Raw genomic sequence first — 20,024 nt, 5'->3', positions numbered from 1 at the left:
GTTGTTTGTTATTAATCAACATTCCAGCTTTTATTGTGGTGGGAATCTAATGTACAATTTGTAGCACACAACTGTTGTAATTCGAAACAAGCTGTGCTATGAATTGCAAAAGCATACTGTACACTTCGTCATTACCCTTTCAAAGGGCACTTGGACACAACACAGCTTCATAATACTTGCAACAACACACAAAAAACCTTTCGAAACATTCAAAAAACCAGCACCATCTATACACAGCAACACCTTCCTGAAAGTAATTGTCTGAAAATCTTTCTGCGCAACAACTGACTCGTGAAAGGCAGAATTTGCAAGCCTGCACTTCGTGCACGTTTCCTGAAAGTTCAGCTGTGCTCCTCATGAGCTTTCCTTAGGTGGAGAGGGACTTCTAGCTTGGGGTTGAAACGAATATGTTGACATCTGATATTTATTTTCCTGTACTTTCAGGCAACTGTTAGTCTTATTCAATGAACCTTCAGACATTGTTTCATTTCAAAGACGCTAGAGAGCAATCTGGCACTGCTGCCATTAAGTCTCTGTGAGAATGATGGGAAGTACATGAACTTCGATCAGAGATCTTGTGGCTGCTTGCTTGTTTGCCCCCCTTTCACCAAAATGTTCATATACTCCAAACTTTTCTGGCACTGAAAGATTCAAGGAGAAGGTGTGCATTCACTCTATGCAGCACTGAAGTGCATGCGTGTTTAAACAAGCAATGTGTTTGCTTAGATCCAGTAGCTTGGGCTGTGTTCAAGCACATCATAACTACATGAGTTTAAGCTAGCTTTCAGCTGAGCAAACACTACTTTTTTTGAACTAGTCAGTTATTCATTTGGTCTATGTGATGTATCAAGGTAGAGCTCTGCAATGCATTTTTTAATGGCTATATTTGCATAACCTTATCCAACAATTTCACTGCTGCTGTGCAGTGCTTAACTGGTGCATGTTGCTAAATGCAGGTTATATTTTATGATTGCCTGTAAGGGTAACTAATACTTTCAAATCAGTTTGAAAACGTGTCCTAGCCACAAGGATGTTTAAAGCCAATACATAAATGTCCGTATACTTCCCATCATTCCTGCCCCGTTTGAACTGCAACATTGGCAGTTCCTACAGACATCAATGTCAGATGACTTTAGCAAGATGTAGATTACATTACGCCTTTAAAGGGGGGGGGGGGGGGCGTGCCTTTCAGTAAATTATTTCTTGACTTTTATGACATTTTTTGAGCATATTATAAATAAGTGACTGCTCTCACAAAATTTCAGTTATATCTCCAGAAAATTGTTTTCTAATATACATTTTTCCTCTTAATCTTGTGAAAAGGCTGCAGAGTTAATAAAATAAGGCAGAAGACTGGTTCAACATTCATTGCGTTCCTAGCGGCACACTAGAGGTCAAGACATTCTTAAAAATTTTTTTTTCACAAGGCACAAATTTTGGTTCTGAAATTTTGCGATTCATCGTCCACTGACATATCTCACAGAAGAAATTTAACATTCAAAAATTTAATCAAGAATGTCTTCACCGTGGTCCTAGCAGTGCAACAAAACAAACGTTAAAAATAGAAAAAAAACAGTCATAAATAAATCCGCTCTGCAAGGCGAATATCTGTGCAGAAAACTGCAACGGACAGAAATGCCCATTGTTTGAGCGTTTTGCAGCAATGCAGAGCCATCGCGGTTCAGGAAACAATTTTTTAGAGTACTTTTGCGTCATTTCATCAATGAAACTTCAGGACAGCATAAACAAACAAGGCATACCAAAGGATAAAAGTTTCAAAAATAAATTTTTCGGCAGTTTTTTTTTTCAACATTTCAAAGCCACGTATCCCCTTAAGTATCATTTGGTAGCTACGCCTACAATTCAGTGCTATGGAACCTCAATGGTACAATCACTCACTGAATAATTTGAGGTTCTTGCCCAAGTGCCTAATGTATTAAGTTCTGGGATAACACAAATGCTCTTGGGTAAGTCATATATATACATGGTACTCCTCCCACGACTACCCTTAAAGAGTAACATTCTATACCAGTTCTAATGCCCAAAATAAACATGACAAATAGGACTGCAATTGGCTCAATAATTCAAACTTTAGAAGGACTGAAAACTTGTTCACACTGATTGAACACTGAGTGAATTACTGGGAACCTTTCCAGTACATTTGATGTTGATGAGACCAAAGCGTCTGTTTGAATTGGTGAGGTCTAGTGTAGTAAGTTAGTTGAGGTTTCTGAATGCTCATCTTTATCATAAAATATTAAAAAATGAATGCCAAAACAGCATATGCATACAACTGCACACCAAACTAGTATGTGCAACAGATACATCACCGACACAATGCAGCCACAAATCAGCATTTTCGTAATGTGCTTGCCAGCATTCATCTGAGCCTGCATCATGTTCTTTAAACATTTGCCGTGAAAATGCATTCATGCAACACTTCAGCTAGCACAAGGCTGACAGCGGTTGCATAAAGTTAACATTGGTTTTACATAACACACCTATATGTTCCACACTGTGTTGTACTAAACCCTAGGACACCAAAATTGTCCCCATTTTTTGGAATGTGCACATGACATAAGTACACATGAATCACCATGTGGAATTCCCCCAAGAGCACTGAATGAATTATAACTGAATTTTTTGCTCTAGTTAATTTTCAACAGCGTAACAGTGGATATAACGTACAAGACAAGTTGTGGTCACGTGAGGCATACAAAAACAGCTATAGAATTGCTGCTAATTTATTTTTGACCATTCCAGCTCTTGGGCAGGCTTGTGTTAAGAGTTGGAGCTGTTTTATCGTAACTAGGGCAAGAAGGCAGCGGACACAGCAATCGACCTCGTACAAGCCATTCTGTATTCTTAATCCTCCGCTCTTCATTTCGCGTGCGCGCAAGCATCGCACATACAATGCTTCGTCGTCTTCTTCACCACATTTCCACCGCACTTAAAAAAAAATTCTGAGAGTCTTCTTCACTACAAGAGCAAATTAAAATGAAGAAAGCAGCAACTATACTGCAATTTTTGTATGCTTCACGTCGGGGGCGGACTTAGGGGGGTTCCCAAGCGAGAAATTTTGCATACGAAAACCATGCTGAACCTCATTTTTTGGAAGAGAAAACACTTAGAAAAATGTGGTTAAAATCGGATTGCCCTGTCCAAGAGTAACCCATAAATCCGCCCCTGCCTGACACGACTTCAACTCGTCCTCCTCTATGTCACAACCACTATTTGGCTGTTTAAACCGAAACGAAAACAATCCGAGAGAAAAACTGAATTCAATCATATGCCATATGTAGGCGAATTCCACGTAGTTATCCACGTTTACGGATGTCTTGGGCATCATTCCAAAAAGACAACAGACCGAAATTTCCTGTCTCTGCACCTCTAAACATACCTATTTTATAGCGTAAACATTGCATCTTTACCTTACCATATGTTTTCTCCACTGCAAAAAACATACCATATTTACTTGCGTAAAGTGCGCACTTTTTTTTAGGTGCTAATTTAAGAGGTATGTTATTACGTGGGGCAAAATTTGGTGAATTAAAATTTTCCTATGACTGATGTAAGGGATGCATTTATTATGCAAGCATGTTTGTTAAGCAAGTACAGTACCCTAATGCAATATGTCACACATACAACATACACAGCACGACTGTCAATGATTTTTTTAGCTGGTAAGGATGGTCTGTGGTAATGCCTACTATGTAGCACCACATATACACAGTGCTGCCTCATGCACCTAGCGAGGTCAAGCCAGCCGCTGATGGCAGTTCATTATGTCAAGGCCATAGTTGTCATCCTGCCAGCAGCCATTGCCGCCACAGCACCCAGATATAAGCAGTTCCTATGCCTTTCTTTGTGGCTTCCTCCACTGCTGCAGTGGTGCACAGCTGTACTGCACATTGGTCTTTCCAAACTTCTGCACATGGCCCCATGTCATCCAATCAGTATAAAACCAATTGCAGTTGATTACTGAGGTCTTGTTGTGGTCTTTAGTGGCATAACTCATCTCTAGTCTAGTCTCTGCTAGGTGCAAAATCTGCAGACAAATTTTATGTGCGCAGAGAAATCGTGAATGCAGTCATTCAAGCTATACATTGGTTTTACGGTTTCGGTTTTATGGGGTCTAACGTTCCAAGGAAACTCGAGCTATGAGGGACGCCACAGTGGAGGGCTCCAAATAACTTCGACCAGCTGGGATTCTTTACCGTGTAATGACATTGCACGGTACACGGGCCTCTAACATTTCGCCTCCATCAAAATGTGACCGCTGCACTTGGGATCGAACCTGCGTCTTTTGGGTCAGCAGCCAAGCATCATAAAGGTCCGTTCACACTTGCCCAAAAATCAGCGAGCTAAGCGGATTCAGCTGCTCTTGGCGCCGACCAGGGTGGAAAGCGGCGCGGCGAGGCTGATCGGTCCAGACCGATTTTTGCCGCCAAGAAAATTCCATAGCGACAAACATGGCGGTGCCCTTCAAAGCCGGGCCCCTCGCTTCAGACTTAATTCATCGTTGTTACTGCCTTTTTCAGTGCATTCACTGGACATAAATGAGGCACTAGTCGTTCGCTTCGTCTCGCCTCGCCTATAAGAAACCGTATAAGTGATAAATTTGCTTTCTTTTTTTTTATTTAGAGTGACTATTCTGCTGCTTCTAGGCTTAAGAGGAGCGTCAGTTTGTTGGCAGTAATGGTTCCCGTCCTTGCAGCCAGATGGCGGCAGTAGTCCGAGTTTACCGTTGCGTCTCTGCAAGCATATGCTGAACTAAAGGCAAGAATGTGCCTGCGTTTAGTGTACGTAAGCATGCATATGCTTATGGCACATAGACAGCGTCGATTTATGCTCTTTTCTCACCATATCTGTGTACACCGCGAGCAGCGGCGTGTGAAAAAGCAAGAAACAGCAGCGGTGCGGCGGCTCTGCATCGCCCGGGTATCAACGGATGAGAACAGGTCCTAGTTTCTCCGGCTAGTGAATCCGTTTCGCTCGCCGGATTGTTGGACAAGTGTGAACGTGCCCTAACCACCGAGCGGCATTCAAGGTATACATGCCTAAAAGCCCCTCCTACAGTGACTACAAAGGGAAGGCAGTATTTGTGCTCTGAGGCACTGAAAAAGAACAGTGATGAAAAAGTAACAACCACCACCATAAGCCAAATTGTGTGCCCAGTGACAATCGATGGGAATGTGCGCACAATTTAACATTTCAAAAGTGTCTTCTGAAAATGACCTTGTGTTTTTGTTCTCAATGAAATGCAAAAATTTCAGTATGAATACAACTGTGGGATGAAATTCTCAGCATTCGGTTGCGCTTGCAACAGAATGCACGTTTCTGATTACCTTGCTTTTAGTAGCCAAAACTCACCAAACATTTTTTTACACTCAAAAATCTATTTATGACTCTCTAAACATGACCTATGTGTGTGAATAGTAGGAACCTAGTGCAATAGCACACAGACACTAAATCCCAAAAAATGTTGCAGACAGTACATTAGAGCCGATGACTCCGCACGCCTATTGTCTAGATTGAGGAGAGCCAAACTAGCACCTGTGTCAACTGCTTGTGCACAATATCTCTTTGCGGTCTGTGAAAATGCAGCACTTAAAATATCAACAGAATGTCTCATAGCTTATTGCTGCAGGATGATAACCATATTGTAAATAAGAAAATGTATAGGCATGATTCAGAGTGAAATAATGTAGAACACCACAACTGTTGATGTGCAGCCTTTGACAAAAATGCACGGGCCACTGTGGTTTGTATCTGGGCCATGTAGTGTGGAGTAGCATGTAATAGTAGCATTATCAGCACTTCAAATCTCTATGATGATGGGGTCTCTTGTGCTCGCCCTTACAATGCCATGAATGCTACAAAAGCCCAACCATGTAGCACAGGAGCAAAACTGGTGGCCTGTGTATTTTTGACAAAGGCTCTGGATCACATTTAAGGGCGACACTACCCCAAAGGGTGAACTTTTGAACCACTCGGTCGATTTCACTGAAACTTGCGAGGCTAGTTTATAATCACTGCTAGCACCGCTTCTGCCAAATTTCATTATTCTGGTGGATGTTTTCTTGAACACTACGGCTCTGAAAATAAGGTGATTTTCAATCTTCAGAGTCCATTTTTCTTGCTTCGTTTCAGTTAACTGTCAGCTTAGGAAACCTACTGTTCCAGTGTTACTTGATATTAGTATTGTAGTGGGCTTTCTGGAGTGGCATTTCGTGAGGAACACAACTGTGTGCTTAGTTCGTCTATTTTTGCCTTTTTATGCGTATTAAAAAAGTTAATACAAAAAAATGGTGGAAATGAAAAACCACCGTCATTTTTTATATGGTGGCATTCTTGCAAGAAATAGCAGCTAGCAAATAATTCCACAGTAGTGTGCTCTGCACATTCCTAAGGCTATACGACACAAAATGAAAAAAAATGGGGAAATTTTCTTTCTTTTCCGAACAATAGTTTTCCTAAGCAAGCATAGTCATTCTCATCCTTGTTATATAGGATGCACAACGTCCTTCATGCTTATTCTAGAATAATGAAATGTGGCAGAGATTGTCTCAGCAGTGATATAAACTAGCCCCACAGGTTTCAATGCAATCGAGCAAGCAGTTCAAACGTTCAATCTTTAGGGTAGTGTCCCTCCTTAATTCTTCTGCTTGCCACAAAACAAACTGCTGATTTTTTGGGTTCTTAATGAAATTTGTTTTAGAAATTGCTAGGCATAACAAATACTGCAATGTACCAAACATAGGATTTTTTATTGAAAACCTATGCATTTTAATTTATGAAATTAGAAGCACTGAACATAACATACATGAAAAGAACATTTACCTCTATACTAAGCTGCACTGTGGCAATTTAAAAATATGAAATATGCAACATGATCATAGCTATGACTTCAATTGGAGTACTTCAGGACATTTATTTTTCAAACAAGGTGCAAAGCTGGCACTTGCAGAACTCTTGCCGTCAGTTGTATGAAAGGATGATAACAGAGGTATACCTAGAGCCCTTTGTTTGCAGGCAACTCGATTTAATCTAATTCCTATCCAAAAATGTGCTCTGAAAGCTTGGTAAATTTGTCCAGACCACAAAGGTCAAGGAATCATAAGGGAATTGTGTGTACTGTGCGTATTCAAGAGCAGTGCTCTCAGTTATTTTGAACTTCTTTAAGCTTTAACCTGAAGACATGCTCGAAATGGACATTTTAGAATGGAAAGGCCAGAAAACAGGTGCTCTCTGGGCGTTTTACCAGCACCATTACATGAGCACTATCCAGGCTAACAATGTCCTGCTCCAAAAGGGGAAAGCGAAAGAAGGTTCTCCAAGGCTGCTATGTGTTTAAAAGGACTGCTTTGATGCAAAGTTTTTTCAGTATACAAAGGCATGCAGGTCTAGCACAGATTCAAATGTGATACTACTGGGTATGATAATGCATGCTGCAAAACTGTAGTAAATGAAGGAAAAAAAAGGAGCGTAATGGTAAACAGTGTCTTGATGCACTGTCAGTTCTGTAGTGTATAAAAAACTATGAACAAAAAACAGCACTTCATGTACTGCACAAAAACGAGTATACTAATAGCACATTATCTTTAATGGAAAAAATAACCCAGAGAAACCACAATTATGGCTTTTTGTTGAACAACCCCACTTTTCACCCCAAAATCCGAAAATAAGGGCCCTGTGTATACCCTGTGCATTGAGCACGAAACTGTTAAGTGCTTCATTTTTGTTGTCCTGAAACAAATCAACTTTCTCTAGCTCTGCATATTCTTTTCTCGATGTCAGCTACATAATGATTTTAAAAAAAAAGGGGGGGCACACAACCATCCTCAAAACTGAAAATATCATGTTCACCTGATCTTTGACTACAAGGTGGCCAAATCGGAAATTTGCAACTAGGTCAGGAACTTTAGACACCCATTCCAGTAAATCTCAACAACACTATTTGCATGCTGAAACAGCATCAACATAATTAGACAATGTGCCCTGAAAGTTTCTGCAAGCTTGAAACTGATGTGAACCTTTGTGAACACCTGGGTCACAATTTCCAAGATGCAGTGAATATGGCAAATTAAGCGATAATCTGTTAAGGCTTTAAGGTTAAAAAGCAAAGCACTTCAAACATTAACTAAAATGTGTGCATCATACCATAACAGCCTTAAGGTTAACACAATGCTCACTACTGAGAATCCACCAGCCTCTCTCTGGCTTCTACTTCTGTCACTCTCAAAACTAAAATAAAATGCTCCAATGCTACTAAGTGAACTTTAGCTGCAGGAAGAAGCTTAGTTCTTGAGTGATGACTGCGGTGTGAGCTTAACACAGTTTCTTCAGCAGTGTACAATGTGTGCCATATGCCACAGTGGCCAATTCAAAATGCTTGGCCATAGCTTCTGTTTTTAGGATTATACCACCCAGTATGAAGCAATATGTGATACTGGAAGTAAGCCAGCAATTATTGAACTATGCACTGCATAATATTACTTGTCCAGATACACCTAATTCCAATTTTTATGGACTATTAAGACCATTTATCACATCAGTTGATCACGTGTGGTACGATAAGGAAAGAGTTATCACAATCTTCATAGCTGACTTAAATGATGCATAATTAAGTAAACTGATTTTCATTACGTGCAGCTCCAACAACTAAGGGGACAAGGCACAAAACATGTTTTATAGTAGGCAATTGACAAAAGTTCATCATTTACCAGAACTTGAACTAGCCCAAGAAAGGCTTATAACAATGACAATGACAAGATGTCTTGCAAAGAGAAAACGAGCCAACTTGAAACCATTACAAAACCTTCCTAGAAATCGCACTGCATGTATGAAGGTAGCAGACATCTCTTATCACATTTTTCACATTCACTTCATTTTTATTTTGAAATTTCTGCTATCTGTTGCATCTCATTCACCCTAAGGAACACTACAATGTGAAAGCTCAGTGGTGTTAATCTTGTTAAGCCAATGTAGTGCAGCTCCATCGTGTTTTTCATGTGTCCAGGCATTTGGGTTCAAATTTCTGGGTTAACATGAACAATACACGATAAGCTACTGCTTTGCACCATGAACTACACTGGAAATTATATTTTCATCACCAGACTTTTAACTTGCATTGTTCACCACGCCAGCACAGCAAAAACACCAACAGCCCTCATAACCACAACTAATAACTTAGCACACTCAGCACAAGCACCAGGCTTGAACTGGTGCATCACATGGGTGGAGTTTAGAGGTGAACCCATGAGAATCACCTAGTTATTTCAGGCCACTGACATCAGTATTCAGAAATCATGCTTGTGCCCAACCTATGACGTCTTACAGCCAAATGCTAATCTGATCATGAACAGAAATAAACTGTGCACGTTGTGGGGTAGCCAGCACTTCCACTGAATAGGAGCATGCACACAAACACACAAGGCCGGGGATGAGGAGGCCATAAAGCTGGAACTTGCACACAAAGCCTTGGCGTTGTTCAGCGTGGGGCTAAACAAAAAGGTCACTTTCATTTCCATGCAATGGCTAACATTGTTGAGGCAGTGCTTCACAACTGCATTAAACCAGTAGCCATCCAAGTGGCAGCGATGTTCAGTGCAGACCTTGCAGAGCTGAAGACAGACTCATACTTGTGCAATAACAGTGCTGAATGGCACGGCCAGTGTACACCACACCAAAGATGCCAAATGCATACACAACACCGTCACTGAAGAAAGCCACACATTGAACTACTTTGACATTGTGCATAAAAACCAAGCACAATTCCTGAACACTGGGGAAAGCGGCCACAAAATGAGACGTTCACACTCAGATTTTTTCGGAGAAGCCTAAGTGTTGTGCCACCTTATTGTGGATCTTCTTGCACCCTGTTGAAGAGTAAAGGGCATACTCTGCTGGTATGTAATCAAGTTCATTGGCAATGTCTTCAATCATTTTGTCACTAGCTGTGCGGCCTCGGCGCTTGAACTCATCTCGAATGCAGGCCACAATCTGCTTCCTTTCAAGAGGCAGGAATGGCACAAACACATCTATCAGGTTCTTCTGCACGATGTCAGCACGATAGAGGCCTCCTGTAGTGCGGAGAATGGAGGTGGGATCAAAAAAAAGACACACACAAAAAGGTTTTCTTTACAGATTTCAAGTGACGAACCTGCTGCCACCTGCACATCCTGCACTCCCTTTCATTCTTAAAAACAAATAGAGAAGGTGGTGCAGCCTCTGTGCAGAAGCATATGACTCAATGCACTACACAAAAGCAACAACACCGATGTTTGGGTCAGTTGGTATCGATCCATCTTGAAACACGTTCGCAGCACGAAAAAAACGGGGACACGAAGAAAACACACACAATTATTCGTCCTGTCGTGTGCGTTTTCTTCATGTCCCCATTTTTTTCGTGCTGCACATGTGTTTCAAGACAAAAGCAACATTAGCATCAGACTATAAAGAATCAGCACAGTCAATGCTGGTAAAACAAAACACATAAAACTGTGAAATGCTGGACTCAGATACTAGCTGTCAAGTGACCAAGTCCAGTAAACAGACACACTCAACCTGACCACCAGCTAAAGTAGTAAAAATTGAACACAGTCAACAGTGACACTCTTTTGCACCCATGTTTTAAGAGTGCAACAAAACAAACGCTACCACAACATAATTTATTCACAGAAAGACCTAATTTAAGCACGAAAATATTGCCAAAATGTTCATGAGCTTAGTGCCTTTATGTAGTTAACAAACGCATTCAATTCGAATCCATAGCAGCTGATATTGGTAATGGCAACAGTTACACCAGAAAAAGCACTACATCCCCAAAAAATTTCCCTCATATTCCAAAACAAGGCAAAGATAGAGAGCTAAAAATTAGTTTCAGCCATAACAGGTCCTATCATGTGCCCATGTGCCCTGATCTCCTGGCACATGGGTGCTTTTGTGTCTCAAACAAAAAAACAACTTTCCACTGCAGCTAGGACCAAAATCTGTGATATCAACTGTGAACAAACTTTTTTTACCTTAAATTTCATCCTACGCTGAAATATTGGTACACCGTACAATTCAAGAGTACTAAATCTCATAACGTGGCCTGAAGAGAGTGGCCAATAACTACCAGAACTACTGACAATCAGCTTACAAGCCACATGTAACATGGCTTACTAAGGAACAGACATGTCTGTAGTGTCACAAGGTGTATCTTGAAGTACACAAGGATGCAATTACAACTGGTGGAACTCCAGCAAGCATTGTATGTGCCAGTTAACAAAGCCGTACAGATAGATCACAGATTCTGCTTTTGCCACTCATATGTATTTAGTAAAGACAGGGATTATGTTGTAATATAAACCCCTTCGAAGGCATCTTGACAAATGTATGCAAACACTGGCGAGTGCATAGCATCTGGAGATCCAAATTCATTCCTGTGGCAGGGCGCACTATTCGCAGGACCAATTCATGAAAAACAAAAAAATAATGTCCTTGCGAAAATCAAATTATGAATTGTGGGGATTAACATCCAAAAGTGATACACGGATTATGAGGGATGCCGTAGTGAAGGGCTCCGGGTTAATTCAGACCACCTGCGGTTCTTTAAGATGTGCTGACATCGCACAACACACTGGCATTTTTGTATTTCGTCAAAATAAGGCCACTGAGGCTGCAACTGAACCCATGATCTTGGAATCAGCAGCCGAACGCCGCAGCCACTGAGCCACCATGCCAACTCCTCATGAAAAACAAACTATTTACAGTGTACAATGTGACAGCGTCCTTTGACCACTATTATAAAGACAAGCTGAAACAATCAAAAAGCCTTCCACAATGTCTTCAATAGGTCTTGCACTCTGATAACTTTCACATCTTAGCTCTTTTGCTTCCAGTGGTCCAAAGGAGCTAAGATGTTCAAGTTTGAACTATATCAATAAGCCTCAGCATACCTTTCTCATTGAAGCTTCCCAGCTCAATGACTTTTTCCATGTCATTCAGCCTGACTTTGCTACGATCAATGCCATCCTTCCAAGCATCCAAAGTGGCTCGTGCAATCACATCCCCAGCCGTATTGCTGAAAGCCATATAAGACATACAGTCAACCATGTGGCTTTCAAACGCATGGTATTTTCTATGCATTTACAAATCCTGTCATACCTTGAGATCAGTCTCATATATGAAGGACATCAACACTTCACAGTACAGAGCTTTCAATACATACAAATAAATACAGTACTTTGTAACCTTTGTGGTAGAAAACCAGGTTTTTAAAAAGAAGTAAATCCCCACTGCATGCATCACATTTCAGTATAGCCCATGTAGACATTTGAGGGATGAGTAACCATCATGTTATATTTGTTAACTAACTAAAATTGGTTAATAATCTTCATTACTAGATTTAAAAGCAACGTTGGAATGGCAGCTTCGAAGAAGGCTGTTGTAACAGGCTAGTGTGCTTACAGAATTTTAAAAGGGGCAGCCAATTTTGAGGCATCTGTCGACTATTTCTTTATTTTTCCTGCTCCAGTTTTGAAACTAGAGGTTAGAGCAATGGATGCCCTGCTTATGTGATGCTATTAAAAGTCATGTTTTAGTCGTTTGAAAATTCACCACCTCACTGTAATCACTACAGTGGTCAACAGTACCAATGAATCTGACCGAAGCCTGCATTTAAGGCTACAGTGATTGTCCCTTGCTAGCAGATAAGGCACAGGCGCCAATGACAGTACTGTGTCCACTAGCTTTCAGAAATTATTGCTGCTTACAGGCCTCGACAAAAGCAACAGATTAGATGTGCCAGTACTGTAGGCCAGCATAGAGAGTTGCTTTTCAAAGGCCATTGTGAAATGGTCACCACCTTCTAAGGGAAAAATTCAATTTTGCAGGCATCACCTGCAAGGCTTTTGCCAGTCTTAGTGTGGTCAGTTTCAAAATTGGAATGGAAAAAAGAAAAAATAATTGCAGCACTTAAATGCATGTGTTGTCAAAAATGCATACAGGTGCTGGGACAAGTATGCAGTAATGGCATAAATGTCAGCACCCTTCTTGATTGAAGCATTAAACAAGCAAATCAAGGATACGAATTGCGTTCGGTGGTCATCACAAACAATACATCAGCCGCAGTTTAATAATTTATTTGAAATATCTTACAGGCCCATGGGGCATATGTCTGAGAGAAGCACCATATTTGCAACAAATTCAGAACAGCAGATTTCTAAGAGAATAAAGAAAAAAAATGTACTAATACGTAGTAACTATATTAAGTTTTTCACTAGTCTTGTTTAAAGTAGTTGCATGGCATGGCATGGCATGGCATGCTATGTGAGGTTTAACGACCAGAAGTGGCTCAGGCTATGAGGAATGCCGTAGCAGAGGACTCCCGATTAATTTCGACGACCTGAGAATCTTTAACATCCATTGACACTGCACGGCACATGGGCGCCTTTTCCATTTTGCCTTCATCGAAATGCGACCGCCATGGCCGGGATTGAGCCTGGGCTCGCCGGCTCAATAGCCGAGCACTGTAACCAATGACAGCAGGTTGTGTGCGAGAAAATGTTTTTTTCGGTGCGTGCCATCACGCAAATGTGAGGCTCGATCAAGAAACCAGGGGCCACATTTCGTAATGATTCATTGCGTTTTCCATTTCATTTGGTTGTTTGGTTGCCAGGTCAGTCATGGTAACAGCAACAGGGAGTGGGGAGCAAATGACCGACCACATGGTACCATACTCCAATTTCTGTTTTCTTTTTCATTTTTTTGACGAATGTCAAATTGTGCTTGCTCACTCGGCGGTATCAGTGCCAATCAGCCAGCACTTGCAAACAGAACGCTACCACAGCCAGTGCCTGTAGCCTCAATGACATTGCAGTCTTCATTCTTCCAAAATTAAGTTCCATATCATCAACCAGGTATGCCGCTGTTGTTATCACCACACCTAAACAGTGGCATAGGCCTGTTTATGCAAATAAATGGCAGCATGGGTGTGTTTCTGCAGTGGTCAGCACAACGTCATCTGCCACAGTCCATGTCACCAGCAAGCAATGACCAATCACAGAAAACAAAATGAAATCAAAATGAAAAGAATCATTACATAATACTGCCTCAGAGCTATTTTTGCATCATCACGTTCATTATAAGTAAAAGTTGGACGGAAAAGGTATGCCGAATTCAATCTTCGAAATTTGGTTTTAATTGAAAAAAGTTAGTATCCATGAAATGGACACCGCAGCTAGTTTGCTATTAAGTAGGAATTGCCCAATCAAAAGCGGAAATTAATCATGTACGCCAGTTGGTTAGATTGTGGTACCTTTTGATTAAGCAGCGCAGTCGTGCGTTTTGAGGCATTGCTACATTACCTTACATGCCTCTGCATAGAGAGAGGCTCTGCGTCCCTCCTCGCCAAGCGTCATATGATAGCATAGCGCTGTTCCCCACTAGGCCAGTTATTTCATTAAATAGATTCCTCCACTGCCTATAAGGACACCGGTGCGAAACCATGCAAAAATGTCACGAAAAAGTGTCTTGTTCTGGCTACCATTACTGTTAAGTGGTAGTTCCATCACTGCAGTCAACAGGCAGGCTATGCGATGTCCCGTCGTCTTCTTGTAAGCCCAGTGCAACATTTTGTCATTAATATGGCATCCCACCTTGAGTAAGTCAAATTTCCTTAAAGCTTTGTCTGACGGTTGAATAATTTAACTTTCGCTACTTTTGGTAATGGCAGTAACACCCCGTTGAATAAGCACTACTCTAAACATGACCAATTATGCATCAATTTTTGGAAAATGAAAGCTTGAGCTAGCAAAAAGGCTGCGAAAAACATATAAAAAACTTTTGACTGCACTTAGATGTTCATTATATAACCGAAAAAACACAGTGATTCGTCTGCAGGGAAAGATAGTCGCTGAAAAAAAAAAAAAAAAGCCGGGTTCTGAAATAAAAACCGAAAAAAGTCCGCCAAATTTTCCAAAGATAAAAACCTTAAAGTCCTACCCCTAATTAAAAGCCATAAACAGCACTATTTATAACATCTGAGACTAAAGGGCCATTTAGTAAATTACAAAACTCTTAATATTCTGACTCTGCTACTGTTTATAAAATGGGAGATCAACAGTTACGTTCCATACAAATACTGCAACATGAGAGACCAAATTACTGCACCAAATTTCAACTCTGAGCAACTTCCCCAATAAGGACCATCGAGCATACTAGACAATGCAAAAAGAATGGCAGAGAAAAATTCTTTGCAAAATTACAGAACAAAAAAATTAACTTTCAGAAAGCAGGACAGTTCCCTTTGCTCCCACACAAGGTGCATACAGACTGGCTTTTACATTGGGGTGCACAGTAACAGCACATACGCACATCTTAGAGGGATAATTAACAAAAATTTTCAACCAAAATTTCTCGCCAAAATGATTGCTGTGACACTTAGAATGACCAAAACAACACTCTTTCAAAGTAGAAATGAGTGGAAAGTAATTATTCTAATGATCATTTCTCAAACCGCCGCACCTCGCAGCTGCCTGTGAAAGCTCACACAATATGAGATGTGACGTCAACCCTACCCATCGCAAGCTACCACTAGCACAGGCTGCATGAAAGTGGACGCATCTGACGTGCTTTTGCTTCGTTGTACAGCCCATTTCTTTCAGCATCGTCGTGTCCATGTTTCAAGATTCCCTGCCTTCATTTCATGGTTGTACACTCTGGGTGACCACTTGCCTGATTCAGTAAGAATTAATTGGAAATCCCCACCGTCTGCTGCGATGGCGTACCAAAAAAGCAGCATTTCGCAGATATGCAAATTTGAGACACTCTGCCTGACACTTCGCCTGATCTGGCTTCTACGTATGATACCGCACCTAAAGCACTGTTTGATCTTTCAGAGTCGCCACACATTCATGCAAGGTTTAGCATAAATGCTCATATGCATGGCACAAGATAAGGAATCCTCAACTGTGCACTGCCAGTCAGCTTGCCTATGGCGCTGCTGAGGGTAGGCTTGACATCATGCCTGCCAGCTGGTAACCAGAAGCGCACCGAGTGTGGCCCGGTGGCCGCTCGTGAAGCATCAAAAATAGAGCCATCCACTTAAAAATAACCAGAATGATGACTGTATACTTGGGTAATCATATCTTACAAAAGACACTGTGGTGCTTTCTCAATATATTTTCAAATTTTTTTCAGAATCCCTTTAAGGTAAGGTACTGTGAATGTAGCAATAAAACCATCAGTAATAGTTCAGTTTGCATAAAAAACAGTGTTGTGTTAGACAGCAACAGACACTAAAGAAGCACATCTATCAGTAATTGATGAACAAATATAAAATACTTTATATGTTCCTTGCATGTAATATGTATCATTGTTGTCCACCATGAAAAAATCAGGACATTGCATCAACATTTCTCAGGCCTACAGAACTAAACATTTAATAAATTTTGTTGCGGCAATTAATTTTTTCATGGAGTGGTTTAACATCCCAAAGCGACTCAGGCTGTGAGGGTCGCCATAGTGAAAGGCTCTGGAAATTTTGACCACCTGGGGTTCTTTAACGTGCACTGACATAACACAATATATGGGCCTCTAGAATTTCACCATAGAAATTCGGCCGCCGCGGCCGGGATCGAACCCACGTCTTTCGAGTAAGCAGCCAAGCCCCGTAACCACCGAGCCACCGCAGCGGCCGCAATTAATTTTTAAACCACAGTTGCTACTGCATTGCATGCAATTATTACAAGCATTTATCATAGCATTGTTTTAGTGGTACAGCACTTACCTGAGAAAAACGAATATGGATTTTCTGTAGTCAACTCCATCCAGCTTCTCATGAAAGTCAAGGTAGGGCTTGATGATGTCAATGAGGCCATTTGGCATCTTGTCAATTTCGTCAAATATGAACAGCGACCGACCACACTCCTTCACCTTGGCCTCAATTTCTTTCTGCAATGTTTTCTGTGAAAAATAAACACACACAATTCAGAACTGCCATCACATGGGAGCAATAAACTTCTTGCAACCAATGTAGTGCACTTCTACTGTTGATATCACTAGTAATGGACAAATACGCTGCCACTACTGCAAAGCACACGTGGACTTTCATTTGAATTTGCAGGCTCAGCATGGCACGAAGGTTATAATTAGTGGTGTGCGAATAGTGGTTTTCTGTTTGAAGTGAATATTTTGAACACTTCTGGCACACAAAAAAGGTTGAACAGCATAACAAGCATTTTCAAAATCATGTATTTTTCTAACACACAAGGCCATTACATGAACAAAAGGGGAAAGTGCATTGAAGCTTCATCAAACAACTCGGTGAAGCTCTGTCGACTTTCAGAAAAAATTGCCATCTCAAACTGGGGTGCCAGCCTACAAGTGAAGCAGACGTATTTGTGGGACCTCCAAATGCTAGTCTTAGCTGCGACTGCATCGCTACAGAGCTGCTGCTCAATGGACTCTGTGAACACCTGCTAGGCGTACGTACTGTGCGCCTGCGCGCCCAGTGCCACCCCATGTCAGGCATAGGAAAGGGGTATCATCTCCATGTGCCTAGTACGAGCTCTGTATGGTGTAGGCGCCGTTGTGCTTGATTAGTGAATTTCCCATAGAAAAAAGCAACTGCGGCAACTGCAGTCAGTTCAGACTCATCCGACATAAGCGCGGCCGTAGACATCGGTAAGTACAATTCTGGACCCCACGCTTGCGTCTGCTCATATCTACTGCTGTACGCTTGCACAAACCGACTCCGGCATTCGCGTGGGTGCACAGGCATGCGGCACGGATGCTTAGGAAGTGCCCATGAAGTCAGGGCTTTGGCTGCACACGCGCCGCGGTGTCATCTCGGAGGAGGTGCACTGTACCGAAACCACATGAAGCAAGCGTTCCAGAAACGTTATTCGCTCAAGACAAATGCTTTGATATTTTGAATATCAAACATCCAGATCAGATCGAATACATTACTATATTCCCCAAATATTCAAAATTATCAAATATTCACACACCCCTAGCTAAAATGTTTACCCAGGGTGATAACTGAGTTGTGCACACTGCTCATGCTCATCAAAATGTGACAGCTTGGTCACGGGGTGGTTATGACGAAAGGAAAGGCAAGTAACTGTCTCAAGAGCTAACCGCATGAGGTGCTAATTCGTGGCGACATGCTGCGCAGTACCATTCACGAAGGGCTGGAAGCCGCCAAAACACTGCTGCTCAGTTTCTGGGTTTGCAGAAAGTTTCGCACAACCCCTGGAAGCGGCTCGCAAGACCAGCCAATAGCAGAAGGCTTTACGGGTAGGTAACTTCCGATTTAGCTATTTTGCTAATTAAGTTTGCTTTTCTAGCATGGTTTCAGTGAAGAAGCTGCCAAATGCTGCTGATGCTCGCTTCGTCACGAGTACACTAGAGAAGGCTCCAGAGGTGCTGTCATAAGCCATGCATTGAAAAAGTTGAGTGAAAGCCTGGTAGGAGTAGTGCAACAAGAAAAGATATTCTGGCGTATATCTTGATCACTTCTTACTAGTCTCAACACCAAATATAATTTAGCGCTAATTTGCTATGCCCCTTAGAAATGCAATGTACTGTCAAAGAGGGATTTTCATCATCATTTTTATCAATCCTTATCCTGTTCAGTCTGTAGTTATACTTCCCTGATAACACGAGGTGACTGTATGTTGAAGCGGTGGCAAGCGATGCTACACTGAAAACACACAGCTATACCATCAAGACTCGTTGTTTTGTGCAGGTGTACCAGCACAGCGGTAGGCTACGGCCATTGCCATAGTGCGCCGTGTTGCGAGGAACATCACCTCATGCGGTTACTGCTTCACTCACAGTAGAAATCTGAACTGTGCCCTGAGGGAAAGGATGAAGGAGGGAGGGAGAAAGAGCTGCTATGGTGGAGGGCACCGGAATAACTTCAACCACCTAGGGGTTTTTAAACGCCCACTGACACTGCATGGTGCACTTGCATTTTTACATTTCAGCTTCATCAAAATGTATCCACTGCGTCCGCCCTCACCATTCGATCACGTTTCACGTGGCACTCCCAGCAATACAAGACGTACTGTGTCGACCACTACAGACGAGGGTGGTGCTGGTGAACACTCTCAAGGTTAGGTTGCATTACACATAAACACATCCAAATGCAGAAGATTGGACAGCCGTCACGGTAGCTCAGTTGATAGAGCACCAGACGTGAAATTCGGAGGTCGTGGGTTCGTATCCCACCAGCGTTATGTGGCTTTTTTTTTCTGCTTTCTAATCAATTATCTTTAAATAACTACCCTATTAATCTCTCACTGATGAACACCACACACGAAAAAAGAACATTCCCTATGCTCCTAGGTTTCGCTGATTGCTTGCTTCCGTCATGTGGTTCAATATCAGTGAGCTAAAACTATGCTATTTTGACAGTCATCTGGAAGTTGAATTTTAGGCTCAACTCTACAATTTTACATTCAGCTCTTTTTTGCATGAAGTACACACAGCTGAGCCACTATTTTCTTTATGCCTTGTGTTGATCATCTGAGACAATGCAAGTATTTTACACTACTGAGCAGCAGAATGAAAGCACCATCGACAAACCCTAGGCTTTTTAGGCAATTGTTGAAGTTGAAACAAGCGATAAGGATGTACCTTAAGATAATAATGCCATACCAACACCAAAACTCTTTTGTCCTGCTTTACACATGACTTTTGTATGACCATGCCAACCAAAGCAGAAACCAGAATAAGCAAAGCAGCATAACACTGCCGGCCAGTCTCAGGGACAAAGCATCATTTTTAAGGCAAAAGCCAAGCAAGACTTCAGACTTGATAGGAACCAAATCTCTGAGAAATGTAACAAACATTGCTGTTGGAGCAACCCTTATTTGAGCATGACTAACTCATTTTTCCCGTTGAATATACAACAAAGTGAAGCACTTAGTTTCCAGGAAGCACCCCCAACCACATATTCACAAACAATTCTTTGTTACTATGGTATTATTTGAAATACTGCATGCAGGTTCCAACAGTGTGCCATGCAT

General features: G+C 41.6%; 1 protein-coding gene across 1 annotated transcript in view; it reads right to left on the bottom strand.

Annotated features, from left to right (window-relative positions):
* Position 1: 1 nt before the first annotated feature.
* LOC144115152 (torsin-1A-like) overlaps positions 2-20,024 on the bottom strand; it is a 41,958-nt gene continuing 21,935 nt past the window's right edge. The window contains exons 3-5 of the mRNA XM_077649329.1: positions 16,778-16,953; positions 11,946-12,070; positions 2-10,085 (exon numbers count right to left, since the gene is read on the bottom strand). Of these exons, the coding sequence (XP_077505455.1) occupies positions 9,823-10,085; positions 11,946-12,070; positions 16,778-16,953 (564 nt within the window). The 3' untranslated portion in view covers positions 2-9,822. The remainder of the gene's footprint in view (positions 10,086-11,945; positions 12,071-16,777; positions 16,954-20,024) is intronic.

Source organism: Amblyomma americanum, chromosome 1 (genome assembly GCF_052857255.1).
Source record: "Amblyomma americanum isolate KBUSLIRL-KWMA chromosome 1, ASM5285725v1, whole genome shotgun sequence".
NCBI classification, from domain to species: Eukaryota; Metazoa; Arthropoda; class Arachnida; order Ixodida; family Ixodidae; genus Amblyomma; species Amblyomma americanum.
The sequence above is the reverse complement of the archived record's forward strand: the minus strand, read 5'-3'. Positions and strand labels throughout refer to the sequence as shown.